This window comes from Elephantulus edwardii, unplaced genomic scaffold (assembly GCF_000299155.1).
Source record: "Elephantulus edwardii isolate Elephantulus edwardi_28Jun2011 unplaced genomic scaffold, EleEdw1.0 scaffold00228, whole genome shotgun sequence".
Taxonomy (NCBI): domain Eukaryota; kingdom Metazoa; phylum Chordata; class Mammalia; order Macroscelidea; family Macroscelididae; genus Elephantulus; species Elephantulus edwardii.
Window position 1 is genome coordinate 1,141,984 of NW_006399978.1, and position 22,540 is coordinate 1,164,523.

General features: G+C 53.3%; 1 protein-coding gene across 2 annotated transcripts; it reads right to left on the reverse strand.

Annotated features, from left to right (window-relative positions):
- Nucleotides 1-514: 514 nt before the first annotated feature.
- COL6A2 (collagen, type VI, alpha 2) lies at nucleotides 515-22,184 on the reverse strand. 2 transcript variants are annotated; one of them, XM_006898389.1, is made up of 27 exons: nucleotides 22,070-22,184; nucleotides 21,145-21,743; nucleotides 20,891-20,911; nucleotides 19,232-19,297; nucleotides 18,419-18,472; nucleotides 18,281-18,325; nucleotides 17,747-17,773; nucleotides 17,455-17,481; nucleotides 17,316-17,360; nucleotides 16,742-16,795; nucleotides 16,128-16,190; nucleotides 15,537-15,599; nucleotides 15,277-15,366; nucleotides 14,964-15,026; nucleotides 14,453-14,515; nucleotides 13,669-13,731; nucleotides 12,990-13,052; nucleotides 12,512-12,562; nucleotides 12,123-12,158; nucleotides 11,645-11,707; nucleotides 10,633-10,695; nucleotides 10,472-10,507; nucleotides 10,088-10,133; nucleotides 9,668-9,820; nucleotides 8,910-9,365; nucleotides 6,856-6,894; nucleotides 515-1,113 (listed from the first exon to the last, which is right to left on the reverse strand). In XM_006898389.1, exons 1-27 carry the CDS (start codon nucleotides 22,182-22,184, stop codon nucleotides 515-517), a joined length of 3,063 nt encoding a protein of 1,020 aa, XP_006898451.1. The 2 variants fall into 2 exon arrangements, with proteins under 2 accessions (XP_006898451.1, XP_006898452.1); XM_006898390.1 differs by lacking the exon at nucleotides 515-1,113 and adding an exon at nucleotides 3,480-3,772.
- Nucleotides 22,185-22,540: the final 356 nt, after the last annotated feature.

Below are 22,540 nucleotides of genomic sequence, written 5' to 3' on the forward strand. Positions count from 1 at the left end.
GCAATAACTCGAGGTGCAGGACTTGTCTGACGGCATGTAGGTGAGGATGCCCCTAGGTTAGGGCCAGAACCAGGAGGAGCAGGTGCCAGAGCGGGAAGCAGGGTGGGCGGGGAGGACAGATGGACTCAGAAGACAGTATCCTGCCAGTATCCGAAAGGCAGCGAGGGCACTGGATTAGCAGTTGGGGTCGTAGGTGATTGGGTGGGCACACTGGAGGACAATGCTTAAGGAGTTTGGTAGAGAGAGTAAAGAGGTATCAAAAAGAATGAAAAAGAATAAAGGGAAGTCACTGAGAAATGTCAGAGTAGATAGATGCAGGAGCGTCGCTCCCCCATACACCGAGCGCCCGCCGCCTGGCGGAGGAAGGCCGATCTGCAGGCAGCCCAAAAACCTCCTCGGCGGGGACCTTTAGCACCATAAACGAGACGTGGGAGGCCCGTGGAGGCGGGGCGCCGTGCAGGCGCGGGGCGGGGCCGCGATGGGGGCGGTGCCTAGGCGGCCAGGCGGGGCGGGGCTAACAGATCCAGCGGATAAATCTGTCAAAGAAGCTGGGCTGCACCAGGCTGTCGTAGTCCTTCTCGCGGAAGATGGCAGACGTGTCGCCGAGGCTGATCTTGGAGAGCACATCCATATCCACGTCGTTGCCCACGGCCACCACGGTGGGCACCACATTCTGCTTGCGCATGGAGTGCACCGACTCCTCGAGGCTCTCGTTCCCGGTGACGCCGTCGGTGAGGAAGACGAAGGAGAGCTCAGCGTGGCGCCGCGCCCCGCCCCGCGCGCCCCGCACCACTGTGTTGATGGCGTGCACGATGCCGGTGCCCACGTGCGAGAAGGAGTTGAGGTAGCGTGCCTCCTCCAGCGCCTCCTGGATGACTGTCAGATTGGCAGTCAGCGGGAAGGCCACCTGCTGCTCGCGCGGGTTGCCATACTGCAGCAGCGCTACGCGGGCGTTGAGCGGATCATCATCCCGGCGTGCCAGCGTCAGTCGCCGGGACACCTCCTCCACAAAGCGCCGGGCCTTGAGGAAGTTCTGCTCGCCCAGCCGCTCGGAGCCGTCCAGCAGGAAGACGATGTCCACAGGCCGCTGCGTGCACTGGGCCACGTACAGCTCTGGAGGAGGGGGAGACTGCGGTGGGGTCGGGTCCACAAGGCTAGGGACACCCGAGCCCTGAGTCTGCCCAGGTTTACAGAAGCATGCCAGAGCCTTGGACCACATGTGACACCTTACTCTGACAGAAGCCCAGCTCTGTCTGAGATCTGATATCGGGGATCCCCTTAGTGAGGTTCTGATTTGATTGTGATTTGGAATTCAGGGCCCCAGGTAGGTAGAGAGCTACCCTAGCACCTCCAGGTGATACCCCTATTGAGACCATAACCAGATGCTTAAGACCTCTGAGGTGACACTCTTTCTGTCTGAGACCTGGCACCCAGGACTCTCACTACTTAGCACATGAAACCTCCAGGTGACAACTCCTTGCTTTAAGACCCAACACTCAGGATGGCCCAGGTGACTTCCCAGTTGCTGTGACCTGGAACCTAGGACTGCTAGGTAATACTTGTTCTGGATGAGACCCGACCTAGAATCCCCAGATGTTCTCCTATTCTGGTGACATCCTGCACTCTTCCATGACAGACAGTTGGGACCAAGGAGGCCTCCATCCAAAATCACCTGCCGATCTGGGTCCCACCACGGTTCTTATTACCTACACTTCCCCTCATTCATCCCCCCAACCAGGATATGTTCCCAAACCTGAGAGCAGAGACCCTGTAGAGGCCAAGGATCTCTGCCTTGACCCAGCACCCACACACCACATGCTGTGAGGCTTGGTCCTGATCCCTATTCTGAGTTCTTGAAGGAGGCAGAGCCCAATGCAGATACTGAACCCACATGTATAGGTGTTAAGGCACCCTGCACAAGCATTGGCTAGCTTCCATCCTCAAAGCAGGCCTGCTGAGCCATCCTTACTTTGAATTTCAGAAAATTCATTCAAGTCTCTGATTCTCCATCTGTCTAAACTCTGCTCACTACATCAGAAAACACACCCTAAAAGAACCCTCCCTGGCCAAAGCAGGCAGAGAAAGACTTGCTGCAGACAGGACTCTTTAATGAGCTTATTCACAACAATAGCTTATTCTGGCAGCTACATCAACTAAGAGCAACTTTTCCAGTCATATGGCTGAGTCTGGTTTAAGGTGCCACCCCTCTAGTGAGTTCACTGTGCACTGCAGAACTCCCCAAATTTCAGCACAATAACAAAGATTTCTCCATGTTAGCTACAGACACCCAGTAATGGAGTGAAGGAGGTTCACAGCCTTCAGGGCATTTCCCTCTGTGTTGGTCTTACACAAGAATGGAGTTGGAAGGTTGTAAGGGTTGCTCATGGGGACCTCGAGAGGCTTCAACTGTAGTTGAAGCTGGACTGTGCTCTCCTCCTGCTGACTCCACAGTGGGGTCCCTCCTCACACTCTGTCCCAGCCCACTTTGTACATGAGCCATAAAGACCCTGCCTCAGAAGCCTAGCTTAATCTAGCATTTAGCAGAGAGACAAGGGTAAGAACAGCGATGAGATATGCCATTCTTTGTGAGTCTTGCTCAAGGGAAACCATATTGAGTGGCTCTGTGAGTCTGGCAGGTGGAAAGACAGGCATTATTCCATTTGGGCCAGGCTGCACACACCAGCAAGGCCCCTAGAGACCTGGATGTCGAGGGTGTGAGGACACAGTCTGGGTTTCCAGGTCCTCACAAGGATGAACTGCTGCATGGCTGGCTGTGCAGACTCCCAGGCTGAGTACCACACGTGCTCTGAGGATTGTGCATGCATGTCACTGGCACTTGGGGCTGAGGTCAGTGCCATCGCTGGGTCACCTCAGCTCTTGGGGCCTGTGGCTGAGGCTCAATCAGAGCCTATGTAGGGACTTTCTTAAACACTCTGGACTTTGCTCCTCCCTCACTGAGCACATTTGGTGGCTCACTAGATTGGGGGACTGTGGCTGGCTAAATAATGGCCCCCTCAATGTAATCGCTTCTCAGTCATTGGGAAGTATGTATGGAGCTTTCAATGGAAATAAAGGACTTTTGAGATGTGGTTAAGACTCCTGAGGTGGGAAATGATCTTGGATTATGGCAGTGGGCATGAAATGCAATGAAAAGTGGCCTTATAAGAGAGAGGCAGAGACAGATAACACAGAAAAGGAGACCATGTGACAAGAGGCAGATTGGAGTGATGTAGCCACAAGCCAAGGAATGCCTGCGGTCCCTAGAGACAAAAAGGAAGCAGGGAAGGAGCCTCTAACTGTGAAGGAGGCTGTCAGCACCCTGAATTTGGTCTTCTGGTCTCTAGGCTATGAAGGAATGTGCCTATTGTGTCAGCCATCCAGTGTGCAGTATTGTTAGAGCAGTCATAGGACACTGATTACACTGATTTGGGGTGAGGGTCAGCCTGGCCATCTGTGCAGATGGGTGGGTGGCCCCAGCTTTAGCAGAGGGCCAGAGCAGTCTCGGGATCCCCCACGATGTCCCTGTGCACCAGCTTAAAGGTGTCAATGAACAGCTCCATCCAGTCCTGCCGCTCAACCCCTGTGGCGAACTTGGCCCGCTCGGCAGTGTAGACCAGTACGGCCACCAGCCCGGAGTAAGCAGCAGGGTCCTGCGTGAGCTCCGTGGTGTTTAGCAACTGTCGGATCAGGGGGACGGTCCGGGGGAAGGTGTTGGGTCCCTCTTCCGTGCGGAGGAAGGTGACCTGGGGCGCCCCGACAGGCTGTGGTCCATCTGCAAGGGAGCGTCCAGAGAAGGGTTTAAGGACGTGGGCATGTGAGTGGCTGCTGGCTGCCCTCAGGCTGAATGGTCAGGGCATCTCTTTGCAAAGACAAGAATTGGGACCTAGTGGTGAATGCTGATTAGGCTCAGCCGGCGAAGTGAGCTGGACAAGAAGGGGACATGCATGCCCCCCTCAGCTGCCCAGGAGGTGTGTAGAGCAGAGCTAGATGGGTAGTTTGGGGAGAAAACAGCAAGGCGACAGACAGTGCCAAGGAGCCTGGGAGCAGAAGCGCTGTTGGAGGACACCACAGGTGTGGTGGTTCCTACAGAATCAGGCCAGCCTGAGGTCTGGCCTGGACCTGTTAGTGGCCAGGCTTCTAGGTTTGTGTGCCTGACCTGGAGGTCAGGGTTGTATCAGCTGCACACGCACCAATAAATAAGAAGTCATTTGCAAGAGCATGCTCTAAAGCTCCATTTACACCTTTCTCCTGAGTCACCATGCTTGATATATTTTGAAACTTCAAAGAAGGAGCTTTAAAGGAGAAGGAGCTCTTCAGTTAGTAGGAGGAGGCAGAGAAGATGCAGAGGGGCTCTAAAGGGGCTGCTCCTTTAAGCTGGGGAAGGGAAGCCTGTGAAGGCTTCAGGGAAAGCAGCTGCCTAAGTAGCTGTGATCCCTCACCTGCTCCCTGACTGCCTGCACTTCACCCTCAGTGTCAGCCAGCTGTCACCTCCCCGGGTGCTGGGACAACTACGTGTTTTGCTGTCCTCCAGAGGTAAGCCATCACAGGGCCACAGTCAGCTGCAGGGCCTGGCTTCTCCCTCTGGAGGGTCCCTGAAATAGATATAGCTTCTCTCTATACAGATACTGGGGGGTCAGTCAGGAATTCTACACAGGGAGAGCCCAGGAGTACTCTGCAGGGCACCCTGGATCCCACAGAAGCTCCATGCACTGTCCACACCAAAATGTCCAGGGAGCCGTTACATCCACTCAGCCAGGACCCAACACCAGGCCTCCTGGATAAAGCAGCTGCACTGAGGCTTTGGCAATTTACCATTCTAGCTCTGGGGGCTCTGACACCCTGGATCCCATACAGAGTATCTCCTGCTAACTGCAGGCTGGATGCTGAGACTCCTGCCATCTTCCAGGAACTAGTACATCTCATCTAATTCTGCCAATGCCATGGCCTGGCCATGCGGTATAGCCTGGGGAAAGTCCTCTGCATCCAGTATGTATTTACATCTCCAGAACTTCTCGGGGCACCAGTGTATTTCAGCTGATGAGGCTGCTCCATGAGCAGGCTGGACAAGACAGAGAAGTCCCGGGAAGCTGTGCCTGCAAGATGCTGACTTTGATCAAGAAAGACTATGCAGACAGGGCCTCACATCCAGACGCATTCACCACCGCCTCAGACCTGGACACAGACATGGACATACCTGAACTCAGCCATGGCCTCAGCCACAATCACAGGCAGAGACATGGATGGACTTGGCCTAACAAATAGATGGCAGCATACACCGAAGCACAGACTCAGTCACAGACTTAGACATGACCACAACATGGACCAAGACATAGCCTCAGACATGGACACAGACATGGTCTCAGACAGATGCAGACATGTATCAGCGACATAAGCCCAGGCAAGGCTCAAAGTGTAGATGCAGACATGTCAGAGCCTGAATTCCTACATGGATCCCCTACGTGTGGATGGAGACCGTAATCCTCCACTGCCCCAGTGGTCCCACCTTTAAGAGTTAGCTCCAGGGACCCTCTTGTGGGCTTATGCCCCTCAGTCCCTACGCTATTGTCACCATGGAAACCACAGTCAGATGATCAAGCAGAGATTTAGCAATGCCTTTCCCAGACAACTGGAACCTGTGGAGGCCATTTGCTGGACAGCCACCTGAACCTGTCAGCAGGTTCTCACCTCTTTGCAGCTACCCTGATGTCTCAGTATCTTCAATCCACTTGCGTGATCCCTGATCCCTCAACAAGCTCCCTATCCCTTACCACGTCCTCCCAATACTCCACTTGGCTCCCAACCTACCGCCAGCCCCTATAACACTTTGTGAGGTCCTATAATAGCAGTACTCCAGTCCACTGCTAACCCCCAATACCTCAACAGCCTTGTCATCTCACCAGGCCCTTGACTCATCACCAGTACTCTGACACCCCTGTTTCTTCACTAAGCCCATCACCTCACCAGGCTACTGACACTTCACCAGAGCCCTAACACCACACCCGTCCCTCTTTCTTCTCACCAGAACCCACAACATCTTGCCTGTCCCTCATATACCTTTATCAGCCCACCGGACACCTCACCAACCTATTAACTCACTGCCAGGCTGTGCAACTCTAGCTGTCCAGCCTGACACACACTCTTGCCTCATATATACTAACATTCCAGAGACACAGCTCCCTGGAGCCAGCACCTGCCCCCGGGGAGGGCAGACAGTGGTGGCCATGCGTGACGGGTCAGTTAGGAAGCAGCACTTACGTCCTGCAGCTGTGGGGTTACTGCACGTTTCCCCCCGGACTACCATAAATCAGTTCTTTGAAATCAAAGTCCAGGTTTCCTTCCCCAAGTAGTCAGCAAACTGCTCAGCCCGGGCATCCAAGGAGGTGCCAAGCTGTAGCCAGGCTCCCATCTGCCAGCCAGCCTGCTTGTCTTGTCCCTGTGGGCAGTAGGCAAGACCTACCAAGTTGGTGCAGGACTGCCAGGACTTGGCTTTCTATGGCCATGAGCCTTGTGGGCATCCCAGGACCCCCGACCCTCCAACATGCTGGGTGATTAAAGACAGTTTCTCAGTCCATAGGGCCCAAGGTCCTAGGCGTGGCTTGAGGTGCCATCTCCACCCCTAGAACCTCCAATGAGTCCCTGTCTATCTGTGTTCAAGGTCAAGGGTGTGTGTTCAGGGTCCTGGGTAGAGATCACCTAAGTGGGCTAAGATGTTACTCTCAGAGCCTCTGCACTAAGGAGACGTCCCCACAGTGGGCACTGCCAAGTTCTGGCCCAAGCCCTCTGTCCCATGCTGGGCCTCTCAGCTGCATATGTGCTGTCTTGGGGCGTGGTGGCTGGGGTGGCTCCCCAGGTTACCTGTTTGGCAGGGAAGGTCAGGACAGACGATCTGGGGATCTGCAAGAAAGAGAGAGAGAGAGAGAAAAAAAAATAAAAACCAAAACAGATCAGGTATCATGGTCAGTACCCACTGTGTCCCACATGGTTCTGGCCTTTTAACCTAATGAGTCCAGGAGAAGTGTCTGTCCCTGGCCTTCCACTGATAGAGTGTTCTGGGTTGAATTGTTTCCTCTAAAGCATGTGGAGGTCCTTATCTCTGTGTCAGTGTGAAAGGGATCTAATTTGGGGAAATGTGGTGTTTGTAGATGTTAACAGATAGCAGGGTCACACTGGAGTACAGTAGAGTAGGTCCTTATCCTATGTGACTGGTGTCTTGTAAAAGGTGGACAGTCACACATGGAGAGATATCACGTGAGGACCCATCTCAAAGCAACAAAGCAACATCAGGAATCACCAGAAAGCAGAGGGGACAGGGAGAGGCATGGGGCCATTCATTTCTGTGCACTCGAGAGAATCAACCCAGACAGCATCCTGGCCTTAGATCCCTAGTCTCCAGCACTATGAGATGATAAATGTCCATTCTACAAAACTTCTGGTAGTATTTGTTATGGCAGCATCAAGACATCCAGACACAGGGATCTGGGGAGGCTGGTTTTCACCCCTCTTTTTGTGACTACCTGGAACATTTATTTTCCCAGTAGACTGGACCCAGCATTCATCCGACTCTCACTTCACAAAGATGAAAGTGGGGGCTTGGCCAGTGTGTGCAGGGGTTCCCAGGCCTTGCATGGTCAGTAACAGGAGGCCTGGCGGCCTGCTATGGACTAGATTGAGTTCTCTCAAAACAGGTGTTGTATTCCTTGCCTTTATACCAGTGTGTATAATTTTGCTTGGAAATGTTTTGTTTTTTTAATTGTTGTAGTTGTTATGTTATGAAGTCAGACCAGAGTAGAGTGGATCCTAAAACTAACCTGATCCCTACTTCTGTAAAGACAAGAACAGGCATAGATATACGCGTGAGAGAGGAAGAGGGATGGTGGAGACAGATCAAAGATTGAAGCTGCCGAGCATTTCATTTTACTGGGATCCACAATCAGCGTCCCTGGAAGCAGCAGTCAAGAAGTCAAACAATGTGCTGCATTTGGAAAATCTGCTTCAAAGACCTCTTTAAAGTGCTAAGCAGCAAAGTTGCCACTTTGAGGTCTGAGGTGAGCCTGACCCAAGGCATCATATTTTTCAGTTCCTCCAGCTGCAGGTAAAAGCTGGATAGTGACTAAAGAAAACCAACAAGAATTGTTTGTATTAAAGAAGAGTATTGATTATGGACTGCAAACGGGAGTGCAGCCAGCATGCACCTTGGAGGTGAGGACAGTGAGGCTTTGTCTCATGGACTTTGGACGTCCCTGCAAACCTCCTGTTCGCTTAAGTCAGTGGAAAAGAGGAAGGCTGTCAGTGAGCTGGACTGGCTGGCTGGCTGCAGCTGCGGGCTCAAGCAGAGGGGATTGTGAGGACGTCACAGGATTGAGTGGAGCCTCCCTCCACTGTACGTACAGTTGTTAGGAGTCAGACCAATCCATCAACATCTAACAACAAACAGCTAGGAGCTGAACACCAAAAGCAAGGACCCTTCTCTAAAACTGATGCCCTGAATTTGAACTTCCAGCTTCCTGAACTTTGATTTTTTGGTTTTTTTTCTTTACCTCAATTTTTATTAAAAGACCAATGTATGAGCAAAGGACATGGAAAGAATTTTCACAGAGGAAGACATTTGAATGGCCAACATATAAATGAAGAAATGCTCAAAATCAATGGTAATAAGAGAGCTGCAAATCAAAACCATAATGGGATACTATCTTACTCCAGTAACAGTGGCAAAGTTTAACAGGGCACAAGTAATACATGTTGGAGAGGATGTCACGAGACAGGAACTCTTATACATTGTTGGTGAGAAATTTGTTTTCTTTAAAGCAACCAACCACCTGTGTTGTATTTTGTGACAGCAGGTCTAGGAGACTAAGCCATCATCTCCTCTTGCAAACCCCCTTGCCCCTCGTGGATGGTGGCCCCCTCACCTGGGCACAGGATGTCCTCCATGTCGTCAATGAACTTCTCGGCCACCAGCTCGGAGAAAAGCGTCATGTTGCGCACCTGCTGAGGCTTGTTGCAGGCAATGGAATTGAGGTTCTCACTCTCGTGCTGCTCATGGAACATGTCACCGATGCCGATGGCTGTGACCGTGACATCATCATCGCTGCAGAGGGCCCGCAGGTTCAGGTCGTCATCCCGGGGGTCATGGCGGCCATCCGTGATGACCACTGCAAACACACGGGTCTTCTGTCGCCTGCTCTCCTTGATGAGCTTGTTGTAGGCGAACTTGAGGGCCGAGGGTGTCCAGGTGCCGCCGGCGATCCATTCAAGGTTCTTGACGGCCTCCTTGAAGCTGGACAGCGAGTTGATCCGCTCGTCATCTAGCTGGATGGCCTGGAAGGTGCCCTCATGGCTGTACTGCACCACACCCACTCGAGTGCCTGTGGGGGCAGATGGTATGCTTTGTTGGTGATGAGCATGCATCAGCCTCACACCACACAGCCCCTAAAGATGACCAACACCTGCTGGCCCCACCGGCGGCTACTTTCTGGGAAGCCCAGCAAAGTTTAAGTGTCCCTCATTAGGTAGACTTCATTTGGGTTTTTGTCGTTCTGTCTTCCTGATACTCAACCTCCTGCATCCCGTCCAGTCTGTGTCCATCAGTGAGGTCTTCCTATGTATGTGCCAAGGCCCGGGACCTCCCACCTTGGTCCTATTCCCACAGTGGGCTGCCTCTGCTGACCTGTCTCTGATTTGGGGTCCTTGGCGATGGCGCCCAGCCGATTGACCACATTGATGACGAAGTTCTTCTCCAGAGTGAAGTTAGTGTAGCCGATGCTCTCAGAGCTGTCGATGACAAACACCACGTCCAGGGCACCACAGCGCTTCTCACAGTCTACAGGTCGGAAGGTATGGGAGGAGGAGGTCATTGGGATCAGGAGTGTGGGCAAAGCGAAGCCACCCACCCCTAGGACAACAGGGACCATGTGTGGTGTGCAGAGGAGGCAGGGACTAGGTGTGGAGGGTGTGCTGCTCTGTGATCCCACTGACTCCTCTACACACTCATCCTGGGAGCCACCTCTGAGCAGACCCTGACTCTGGACTCCCCAGATCATTCCCGGTGGGACAGATAGATTATTGGGCTAAAGATGAGCAGACTCACCACAGCACCCACACGTCTCCCTCACGTAGGTCATGACATCACACTCCTGCAACATGGAACAGAGGTCAGCTGAGGGGTTGTACTTCCTGTTTCCCAGGATCCGGGAGGGCACAGCTCTTGGAGGGAAGTTTCCATGGATGGCACAAACCCAGAAAGGTATTTCTCCATGCAAAGTTCATGGGTGTCTGGATGCACCAGTGGAAGTTTGCAAACGAGCATGTGGGAAGGAGGCTAGCAATGCCCCTTCTACTGACCTCACTCTGCCATGCTAACCTCACCCCCACACCAGCTGACCTCATCCCTGCAACCAGCTCTCTGGTTTTTGAAGGGGAAGAGGAGTCTCTCAAAGAAGCATGCTGACTTTTCCATGGATGTGACACCTACCGTGAGACCAGGGTCTCCAGGGGGGCCAGGCATACCCTAGAGGAAGAAGGGAAGAACTATTAAGAGCAGAGGCTGGGTAAAGTTGGATCGTAGGCTCTAGCGCCTGCTGCCCCCTGCACACCTGCCTGACATGGTGCCCTCCCACCAGTGAATGGACTTACCTGGGGTCCTGGGACTCCTCGGGGCCCTCGAGGACCTGGTTCACCGGGGGGACCAGGGTCTGCCTGAGAAGGGAAAGGGAGAGTGGGCTTCAGCTAACATGCTGGTTGAGTTCCTGCACACTGCAGAAATATGTGTTCCCTACCCACAGCCCGGCCTGGTGGGCGTAGAGGTGAAAGCTAAGAGGTAAGAGTTCATTGTTCCCCTGCTCCATGCTTAGTACCATGCCTGGCCACCAGGGGGTGAGAGAGCAGCAGAGCTCACAGCTAAAACAGGTCTGATCTCAGGGTCATTCTTATCTCTGATCATCTAAGTATTTGTCTAGCTACCTTTCAGTTAATCTACACAAGCATAAGGCAAAATTTCCATCCACCTTCTAACCCATCCACACAGCATCTACTCATTCATCCACAGGCTTGGCCCATACACTCACTGACCATCTCATTTGCCCATCTACCAAATTACCCACCCACCCATTTACTCATCCATCTATTCACCTTCCCATCCGTTTACCCTCTTCTCCATTCATCCATTCATTTTCCTATGCACCCATCTAGCCTCCTGTCCATTCATTCATCTATCTGTCTACTTATCCAACTGCTCATCAATTTAGCTTCCCACAAACTTATCTAACATTGTTATGTCAAACCTGATCCAGTTCCTCATCTCTTTCCCTTTCAGTCTTCATTTACAATTCCTTACTGGGTGCCTGCGCTGTGTCTGGCCCCATGTTAAGAGCACGAAGGGACAGAAGCCATGGTCCTGGTTCCTGCTAATGCTTTCTAGAGTGATGTGGGGGCTGAGAGTGGGAGCTGAGAGGCCGGAGAGATCGCTCTGACATGAGCCTTAGAGCCTAGGGACTGGCTGTCCTCTTTGTGGTAGCATGTGTGTGGGGTGTCTGGGGACATCCTGCCATTCTCCAGCTGTGCCCTCAGATGCACGTTCAGATGAAGAAACAGTCCCTCCCCATGCCCCACATTCAACCTGGTCAGGGCCAGCGCCTGGGATACTCACAGGCTCACCCTTGTCTCCTTTTCTTCCTGGGGCTCCTTTTACACCAAAGTCTCCTCTGCCTCCCTGGGACACAGGACACAAATGTCATTTATGGGACAGCAGAGATAAATACCCAGGGAGCTCCCTGCTCCAATTCTCCAAAGTTTTTCTTCAGTCTCCCAGAATACTGTGCACTCAGAAGTCTGCAGTTTGATAAACGGCAGTGTTTTGTTTTTATTTTAGAGTGGACACTGCAGACTACATGCACTCAGATCAAACAAGTAAGTCTTGCAGAAGTGTCAGTGCGAAGCAGTGACAGGGAACTGGCCGCCTCCTCCAGCCCGTCTGCCAGCGAATGTTTCTCCAGTTGTGGGCTGTGGGGAAAACCCTTCCACTCCCAGTGACAAATACAGCGACCCAGCCACAGTCGGCAGGAAGGTGGATCCCCATGGCAGAAAGCTGAGGAGGGCAGATGGCTAGGTTTGAGGCCTGTACTTACCTCAGGGCCACGTGGGCCTGGCTCCCCCTTTTGTCCCTGTGAAGCAAAAACAGGTCAGGATAACTTGGCCCCAGAATCTAAAGAGCGGCAGCTGGTGTGCCTATGTCTGGTCAGGTATGGTGCTGACTGCTGGGGGCACAGAGGTTTTCTACAGGGTCCCCATCATCCTTGTTTGGGGGTTATTATTTATCCCAGCAAGAACATCCATACAAAAACCCCACACGCCTTAGAGCTAATACCACCACTGCACACACACTGGACCTGACTACACACCCTGGACTTCTTCCCACCCTTTCCCTGTCACTGGGTGGTGGAGGCTCAGTCCCTCGAGGACCTTTAGTTCACAGGTAACACACCCCCGGGAGGCCCTGGCCCCTACTAGGACTTACAGGCGTTCCTCGGGGTCCTGGGTAGCTGAATCCAGGCCTGCCAGGGTCTCCCTGGAGGATGAAGAAGATCGTTCAGGGTCAAGTTCAGGAGGAAACAGGGGGCTGAGCAAGACTCTGTGGACTGGGGACCAACTAGGTGCCATAAAAGTTTCTGGGTGTGAGCAGAGGGACTGCAGGTGGGGCTCACTACACCTTCTGGTTACATATGGGGTTAATGTGATGAGACATGGGGTTGGGGGACAGAGAAGCCAACAGAAAGCAGACATTCAGGCTTTCCTACAATGGTACATCTCAACCACAGTTCTGCCTTGGAAAAGATGTGACCCGTTGTTAGGGTCAAAACAAAGGAGGATTATCACCCTGGCCTCTCTTTTAATCTGAGAACCAAGGTTTAGAATCCTGACCTCAAAGGCTGAATCCAAACTACCTTCCTCCCACACCACCGTCCCTGAGCTGGGGTGAAAGGGGAGCTCTGTACCTTGGGACCGGGTGGTCCTGAATCTCCACGTGGCCCAGCATCACCAGGGTCTCCCCGAGATCCCTGGAGACAGGAGAGAAAGTCAGTACCACCAGTGACTGATGCCTGGCCAGCTGGGCAATGATGTCTATGACTCTCACCCACATGCACATTTAGCTCTGATCACCAGACCTTACTGCTTTGTGGGGTCCTTGGGCATCCTGAGGGTTCTGCCTGGCAACTCTTCTTCCATGCAGGCAGCCAGGCCCACCCCCTGCCTCACTGCCTCTGCCCTGCCTGCCCTGTGCAGAGGGTGTGCAGCAGGGGTGGGCTAAGTTGGGGTGCGGCAGGAGGGTCAGGCAGGTGAGGGCCCGGGAAATCCTTGGGCTCCATTCAGGGTTGGGATATCATAGCCAGCTTCTTCACTTAACAGAGGGCCCTCAGTGCCTGGGATTGCAAAGCACATGAGGAATAGGAGGTCTAACTTCTAGGGCTTTTGGCACCTTGTCCCGCTGCCTGAGTGTGGTGATAGGGACAGTGACCCTCAGCCACCTGCTCTGATCAGACAGGAAGATGCAGGTGACACTACAGGATGTGGGAGAGAGCACTGGGAGGTGATGGGTAGTGAGGTGGGGACTGGGGGTTGGGGCACTGAGGCAGCCCAAGGTCATGGGGACCCTCCTGGGAGGCCTCTACTGACCTGATTCCCTGGTTCACCAAGAGCTCCCTGAGGGCCTCTGGGTCCAGGCAGGCCTCGATCTCCCTGAAAGAAAGGAGCTCAAAACTCAACACATTGCCGTCGAGTCATAACTGACCCTCCGGTGGGTTTTTGGAGGCTGTACATTTCATAGGAAGAGACTGTCAATATTCTCCCAAGGAGCCACTGGTGGATTTGAACCATCAGAGAGGCACTGCCTTCGGGTTAGCAGTGCACCTCCCTACAGTCTAGGCCACCAGAGCTCCCTGAAAGAGAGGAAAGGAGGTTGCAATAGTTTCATCTGATGAGGGACCCTCAGAAATCTTATTTTCACCACAGATATGGGGCTATATACTCAATAAGGTAAGGAGTGGGATTTGGTGAGAGGTCTGGGGTAGACCTGGGGAGAGGACTGGGGGAGTCTGGGGAGGAGTCTGGGGGAGTCTGGGGAGAGGTCTGTGGGAGTCTGGGGAGGAGTAGTGGGGAGTCTGGGAGAGTCTAGGGAGAGGTATGGGGAGGAGACTGGGCTGGGCTGTAGAGCTCCACTGGCCCCTCCTGTTTTCTTGCTTGGGTCTCCCCTCAGCCTTTCTGAGAGGTGGCATAGTAGAGAAGGGAGTAGGCACAGGGGATCCTGAGCCCCAGGTGCTCCCTCCCAAGTAGGAAACTGGGCTTTGAATAGCTGGTTACCCCTGAGCTGTGCCCACGGCCCTATCCTTGGTAGGGGAATCCCACTCTGACAAAGGCTGCTTCCCTGACACCCTGCTCCCATTCTTGGCTACCTACTCACCTTGGCCCCTTTGCTGCCGACCTCTCCAGCCAGGCCCCGGGATCCCTCGGGGCCAGGGTCCCCCTGTGAAAAAAGAGGCATGGTAGGGTCTCATCAGAGCCTCAGGTCTAGGCCTCACCTGAGAGTCTGTGTGGCTAGGGGTGTGACTGGCTGCATGGTCACATTTGCTTCTTGTAAGGAAGTCTACTGTGTGCTACGTTTGAATCTCTGTGTGTGTGAGTCTGTGGTGGGTGGTGTGCAGCATGCAGAATAATGCGTGACATGCGTGGCGACAAACTTGTCTATATATTGCAAAGGTGTGCAGGGTAGGGTCCCCCCATCAATATTCTGCCTTGTCAGATCTTTGGGGTGCCTTCCTTGCATGGAGAGGCCCCAAAGTCATGGCTGTCCTCTGTGGTTGAATGATTTGGATTTCTCACATCTGGACCAAAGAAGTAAGGGACGGACCATGGGGGGATGTGGTCTCAGATCCCATCCCTGATGGCTCCTATGCCCCCCATGGCTGACTCACCTTCTCCCCCTTGGGGCCATTACTCCCAGGGCTGCCCTTGGCTCCAGGATCTCCCCTGCGTCCCTGCAGGTAGAACAGGTGTCAGTGGGGGAAGAGCTCAGAGGGCTCTCCACAGCAGCCTCCTCGAGCTCATTTGCTGCAATGGCGACACTGAGGCACATCTGGAAGAGCTAGAGAGAGTCCTAGAGCAGGGTGGGTGAAGAGGGCCTGCAGGAGGGGCCGAGGAGGCCTGGGCACTGCCATCCTGGCCACCAGGGTCACTCTGGAGCCCCCTCCCCTTGAGCCCAGAAGACACGATCAGATGGAAACTCACTGGCTCGCCTTTAGGTCCCCGAGGCCCAGGCCCGCCCTTGGCTCCTTTCAAGCCGGGACTTCCTGGGGCACCATCATTGCCTTGATATCCCTGTAGAAAAGGGGAAGAAAGTTCAGCTGTGGCTTCCTGGGTGCTTCTTGCCTGGGATAATGGGAGTCCCCACACTTCCCCAGGCAGGCTTGTGGAGCCTCACTCCTCCAGCCTTAGGCCCAGCGGCTGAGCACAACAGCTCCACCTGCGGACGGGCAGGAGGGACTTGCCTTGTTGCCTTTGGCCCCGCTTTCTCCTGGGGGACCTCTGCGTCCTGGGCGTCCAGCATCTCCCTGGAAGGATTTGGAGAAATCAACCCAGGTCCTCTTGGCAGGGTAAAAAGCAGCAGGCCACAAGGTGGGGCTGTCCATGGAGGAGTCTGCTCTGGCCCCATCTCAGGCTGAGTAAGAGTCACCCTCAACCACAGGCTGGGGTCTACCTCTTCATTCCTGCATCGTGAATGAGTTAGTGGGGCATGGTCCCCAAGCAGGGCTTGGAGCTGGAGAGAGGTGCAGGACGGAGGAGTCTAGGGGTCTAGATATCTTCCTGCTGAGGTCACTGGCTTTGGGGAAAGGAGGGTATCTCCTGTTTCCCTGAGTGTCCCTGGGTAATTAGGGAAAAGTGACCCCAGGTGGTCTGTGTGTATAGCCAGTGCCCCTGAACAGGACTACTGTTCACCTCTCCTAAGTGGATGGGGACTAGGACAGTTTAGGCCAGGGAAACGCATAGCTCCCAGGGACAAGAGTCTTGGTGGGCATCTCAGCCCCACTGTGCCCCACAGGCCCTGGAGTGGCAGGCTGCTGTCATGGCCAGATACGTACCTTGGCACCTTGGTCTCCTTGCATCCCAGGGTTGCCTGCATCTCCTGGATAGCCATCAGGGCCCTATGAAGGGGTGAGAAGTCACTCCAGGCTCTTGCTGTGTGGCTAGGCCCTGAGGATGAGTGGGGGCACAGCAGGGGCAACACACACCCCATCGCTAGGCCTTGGGACACTCAGCTCCCAGTGTGCGCCCAGTCTCTCCCATGTAGCCAGGCCCTTTCTTGGAAAAGTTCCTCCGGGAGCAACAGAAAGTAAAGGTCTCAGTGGTGAGATTTCATGTTAAAAGGATGTTTTCTCTAGGGAAGGATGACAGCACCCAAGAAACATCCACCTCTGCCTGAGCAGGTTGGCTGGACCAATCACGGGAGCCCTCTGCAAGAATGGCCCCGCCCAGCTTCCCAGCTCCTGTGGGTGCCAGTTGGGCAGTGGCTGGATGGGAAAAGTCCTGGGTCCATGCAGGTAGAGACTGAGAATGAGTGACTCCCAGCTCCCTGGGCTGTGGGTCACCTGGGATAGCGGTCAGTACCTCACTGGACGCCTGGCATCTCTTGGGTTACCAGCCCCCACTGAACTCCAAGGACTTTAGACCACATGGAACACAGAGATGCGCTTACCCGGCTCCCAGGGTCACCCTTGCAGCCTGGAGGCCCGATGCGGCCCAGCTTGCCCTAGAACAAGAAAAGGGAGCAGAAGATGGGTCAGGGTGACCATCATAACCCTTGTGATTGGTGACAGCAATGCAAACACAAGCATCATTAACTGTGACTCCTCAATGAGAAGCTGGGGTGCTACTCTTTTCATGAGCATCCGGCCATGTGTGTGTGTGTGAGCAAGAGACAGTGCAAGAAAGTGTGTGTTTGTGTGCATGTGTGTATATGTCAGCCAAGTATTCGACAGGGCAGGCTGGGACATTTCCTGGGGTCCAGGCCTTGATTTTCAGAACGCACGGCCTCCCCATTCTTGCCATGATTTTATCTTTACAGTACACACTTGTATGGAAGAAACTGGGAGCCCAGATTCAAGTCATGGCCCCAAGGCCAGTCCCAGAAGAGAGCTTGGGAAGGGTTCTGAGTGTGAGACCTGTCAGATCCATGATGATATATTCTATTCTACAAAATAGCAAACTCTCGGCATTCCACAGTCCAGCCCAGTCCCAGTGCCCAGCACGAAGCATAAGGCCCGCTCTACCTTCTGTCCATCGGTCCCATTCTTGCCAGCCAGGCCGGAAGCCCCCTGAGAGAGGAAGGGAAAAAGGATCCTTTAGTTCTGAAGGCTGTTTCCTTAGCATCTGGGAAGCGCCACCACCTACCCAGCCCAGCCGGCTTACCTTCCTGCCATCAGCTCCAAACTCGCCCTGCACAGAAAGAAAGTGAGGTCATTAAGTTGGCACCTTTGTTACTATTGGCACCTACCAGATACAGTTGTGGTTAACTATGGGGCTTGAGTTCTGGCCAAATTCAAAGCTAGAGAAGCCCCATGAACCAAACCACCCTCAGGAAAAGGCCTGGGGCTGCCCTCTCCAGGATCTGTGGTAATGTTTGAGGGGTGAGTTTGGGGCTAAGGTTCCATTTGTGGCTTGGCAAGGGCAAGGGCTGAAGTCCTCAGATTCACACTCTTACCTTCTCTCCTTTGAAGCCAGGAACACCCTGAACAAGAAGGGGGAGTGGGGGAAGAACGTTAGATTGAAGCTTACTATCAAGAGAAAACAGACAGCACAGGGATCTATAAAAAGAAGGGCCCATGGTCCAAGACCAACAGGCCAAGAGGAGAGAACCTTGAGTGATCAGAAGGTGCTGGAAGATTCTAGAAAAGTCTCAAAGAGCAGTGGTGAGTGACAGCTCTGGGATCAGGATCATCATCCCTCGGTGGAGGAGATGGATGTCTGGTTTTGAAATGCAATTCATCATGGTGATTATACATTAAGAGGCAGAGGAGTGGACTTCTCCTGAGATGCTTGTGACTTAAAAAACACTCTTCAAGAAGTGCTCTTCAAGAAGTAAGGGCTTGGGGCAGCAGAGTCTGCCTCTAGTCGGCAGTGGCTCTCTTGAGTCTCAAGCCAAGCCCCTTGGGTCAGCTACCCTTTCACCTCTTCACCAGGACACAGACACTCTTGGTTTGTTTCCATTCTCCCAGCAGGGCTGATCATAACTTGCCTTGGGTCCTGGGAATCCAATAGGGCCTTCGATGCCTGGATCTCCCTGTGGAAGAAGAATACAGAGGTAGAGCAATCAGCCTAGTGAAGAGGTACTGAGGCTGACAAGACATAGTAGAGATCAGTGGGGGACACTCACCTGATGCCCCTTCTGTCCAGGCTCTCCTGGCTCACCCATGTTGCCCTTGGCACCCTACAAACAGACAACAGGAATAATTGTAAGTGGTGTCTCCATTATGGTATTTTTCACTCTCACTGCCTCTCAGAATTTAGTTGCGGCCATCCCTGTGACAGGTTTGAATGCCTGTCGAGTGACTTTCAAAGACACTCACCCATAAGCCACTATGGTTATTAGACTGCTACATGCAGCCAAAGCTGCACATTCATTCCCAGGGTTATGGTGGTGGCTGGGCACTGGCACTTAGGATGGGGAGAAACCTCAAGAAGGAAGTGTGGAGAGTTTGGCTGGTGGCCTGGAGACTTCTCATCCTGGCAGAAAATGGATTTAGATTCTTACTAGTCCAGACAACTCCCCTTCAAGTTCAATAAAGGAAGGAAATATGAAGCTACGAGCAAGAACACTATACATTGTGACGTTATTGAAAAGTTTTTGTCTCAGTTCTTCTTTCTTTCCCCTCTTCTTCTGTCTTCCTTTCCCGTTCTTGACAGACATAGATGGTTGAAGTTTCTGGTGGTGAATTTTGGAAGGATTTCTTTCATATTGTTCTATTGTCAGGAATATACAGGACACTCAAAAAATACTTTTAAACTTGTTTAATACAGTATACAAGTAGATGCGTGATACTAGCTTATTAACTTGTAATAACTTATTAATGTTAGTAAGTTATTAACAATAATGCCTCGTGTTTTATTTACTCAGGTAAACATGCTTATTTACTCTCTAAAAGTATTTTGCTGATGAGGTTGACCCTTTGCAGTCTAGGAAGCTTACCTTCTGTCCTCGGTAGCCCTTGGGACCAGGGGGGCCGGCGATCTCCAGGCAGCTCACCTTGTAACACTGGAATAAGAACACAGAGTGAGAATAAGCAAATCCAGAGGGCATGACAATCTCTTGTGAGGTGGGGACAAGGGTGGCTGGGTAATTCTCAAAAGCCAATGGGCTCATGAAACACCAGGATGGTAATAACACCTTGTCCAGTGTCAGGAGTGTCCCTGAGCTGCATGCAGGTGGGTCAGGGTCAGGACAGTCACAGTCAGGGAAAGAAGGTCAGGTCATAAAGGTGAGGGACAGGGAAGGTAAGTCAGGGCCACTAATCAGAGGCAGCAGAGAAGGGTGAGAATCCTGACGAGGTCAGAGCGTGAGGAGGAGCTCAGCTTCTGCAGGGTAACCTGAGGGAACTGAGGTTACACAGAATGCACTTCCCCAGGTTAAGAGGCACCAGCAACAGAGAAGGACCTGAAACTCGCCCCTGTTCCCAATTCTGCCCTAAAACCTGGAACTCCTTGTCCTGGACCTCTGATGAGTATGGCTGGCAAACAATGTGGAATTTTGACCCAGGGAGATGTGATGGTGCCATACTTCTGGGGTGAGGGCTCTCCTTTAGTGAGAATGACCGACAGCACCCACCTCCCATGCCCAGCAGTCCCAGGCCAGGTCAGGATCTATGTGGTCTGAGTGGAGAAGACCTGGTAAGGCTGCACATTTATGTTCTAACCACTATCTTTCTGAGTTGTGAGTCCCAAACTAGGAGGTTGGAGGTTGTGTCCAGCCAGGGAGTGAGGACCAGCCCCCGAAGTGCCAAGAGTTATGTTCATCTGCCAGTCCAGAAACACTGGCTCCAAGCAGACAAAAGAGAAGAAGTCTTAGATGGCTCCACAGGAGAGGACTGAGAGAGGCACAATTCAAGGGAGGCTTGTCACCATCACCTAAGCAAAGGACTTCCCCTATATACATAGTGGAGCCAGGCATGGCCGGGGCACAAAATGGGAAATGCTGACATTTCCACAGACACCAGAAGGGAAGGCCTGGTTTGTAGCTATAGTGCCTGAGATCTGTATGATGGCTCTGTTCCAGGTTTGGAAAACTGCCCAGATTATGATTAATAATAATTAAGAGCAATTAGCGTTCAAAAGCTATCAGGTGTACATCAGCATGTTGACACAACGATACTAACTTTTGGTGTTTGCGAACATCTGGGCTATATGGGGAATAAGCTCAGATGACTGTCTTTTTTCCTGGGACTGTGAGCTGGTGTGAGGGTAGAAACAGTGACTTGCAAGGATGTGAGAGAATGTCATTGGCTCAGAGCTACTGGTCTCCATGCTGGGCCACTGGTACCCTTAGGGGAGACAGAGCCACCCTGCATACACCGTGTTCCGTGTCCAGGAGTGTTCCTCCTGACCCTGGCTCAGTGAGCCCTGAGAAGCACGATCTTAAGCTCCTTCACTTACCTTTCTTAGGGTGAGGCCCTAGCCTGACGTTCAGGGTTTCAGCCTGAGTCCCTCATCCTAACACATCTGGCTCCTACTCCTCTTGTCTGATAGGCTCATTCACCCCAGCCCCCCAGCAACCAAGACTGTAGAGTAATCATCCATTGGTCACATCATGGGGGTGGGACAAGAGTGCACAGAACCTGGAAGTGGCACTCACCTCGCCATAAGCTTCGTGTTTCTAGAAAAGAAAGAGAATCTTGTTAGACACAGCTCAAGACGCAGGGCAGCTCTATGCGTCTGGAGGAACTGCTGGTGCTGCTGGATGTGGGTGGAGGTGGCCCAGAGCTCACCTCCTCCCTCACAGAGGAGATAAACTGAGGCCAGGCGTGGGATGACTGCCCCCCACTACACTTGGCTGGCAGACAGTGGTTCGGGGGCAGCCCTCAGTGCCTGGAGCCTGTGGCAGCTTACCATGACCTTGATGATGCGGTTGATGGTGTCTTCGTCGATGTCAGTGGTGTCCCGCTTCATGGTGGCGTAGTTGCTACGGTACAGCTCATAGGGCGAGCTGGCAATGTCCCGCAGACCCTGCTCATTCAGGTTGGGGTTGGGGGCCACGGCAAAGAGCTTGATGCCTGCCTCTCGTGCCCGCTCGGCCTGCATCTTGATGCCCCCACAGGGGCTGCCAGTGACATGGCCATCAGTGATGACCACGGCAAAGTTGACCACATCCTTGCCTCCACTCTGCCGCACCTCCTGGGTCATGTTGGCCAGTGCACAGTCGGTGAAGGTGCCCCGGCGGAAGGAGCGGATGCCCTGCAGCGCCTTGGTGAAGGAGGCACGGTCACTGCCCGGCCGGCTGAACACCTCCACCTGGTCGGAGAAGTGCAGGCCGCCGTAGCGCCAGCTCAGGGCCACCTGGTCCAGGTAGAAAGTGTCTTGCAGCTGGCTGATGAGCTGCGGCACGAACTGCTGCATGTGATAGAGCAGGCTGTCTGTGGGCGACTGCATGGTCACACTCTCAGAGGTGTCCAGCACGAAGTACACATTGATGGGGCAGTCGGTTTTCTCTGTGTGGGGACAAGGCACAGTCATAGCTTTTCAAGGGAGTGTGTGGTGTGAAGTTGACCCCAGGGGCTACAAGACGTGGGCTTGTGTGTAAATCTGACTTATGGTGCAGGCAGGGTGTCGTCACAGCCTGGGCTTGGGGACTGTTGTATGAATCCACGCTGTTCAAGGTTGGCCCCCAAGGCTCCACGCATGCAGGTGGTCCTGGGCTCCGTATCACTCCCCTTAACTCCCCCCCCCCCGCCATTGTCACCTGTGTACCCAAAGCCCCTGAGCTCCCTGACCTTGCATGCAGGGTGCTCCACTCCTCTCACCCACAAAGTAGTACCTGGGCAGGTATTGCTTCTCTCGGAGATGCTGGGGGAAAGGACCTCTTGCTGTTGGCCATGGAGAGTCGTCACAAACCCCCAGAGCAGAAGCACACAACTGATGCCTTGAGACATCTTGGCCGCACCTGTCCACCTGACGTTCTGCAACGAGGAGGCAAGACCACTGCAGACAGCATTCCCACCACATAACCGTGCATGCCCACCTTCCCCTGAGCGCTCCTCCCCCAACACTGGAGGCCACCAGGATGGTGACACCCTCATTCCCAAGGAACCCTTCTCCCCCCCAAGGTGGAGGTCAGCAGGATGGGGTTATCCTTCACTCCCCAAGGAAATGGAAGCCTGTCCCTGGCGGCATTGTCTGGACTGGAGTGACTATGGTACCCTCTCCACCCTCAGCCCCATTCATCGTCCATAAACATTTAGTATGGACACAAACACAAGCTGTGGATGCACTGAGTGGGATCCTGAAT

What these genes read in the sequence shown, in the direction of transcription:
- COL6A2 (XM_006898389.1), bottom strand. Translation starts at nt 22,184, where the DNA reads ATGTCTCAAGGCATCAGTTGTGTGCTTCTGCTCTGGGGGTTTGTGACG. An exon ending in AAGGAGACCAAGGTGCCAAG is followed by an intron (nt 15,600 to 16,127) that starts GTACGTATCTGG and finishes AAATCCTTCCAG; the next exon opens with GGAGATGCTGGACGCCCAGG. An exon ending in CAGGCCCACGTGGCCCTGAG is followed by an intron (nt 11,708 to 12,122) that starts GTAAGTACAGGC and finishes CCTGTGTCCCAG; the next exon opens with GGAGGCAGAGGAGACTTTGG.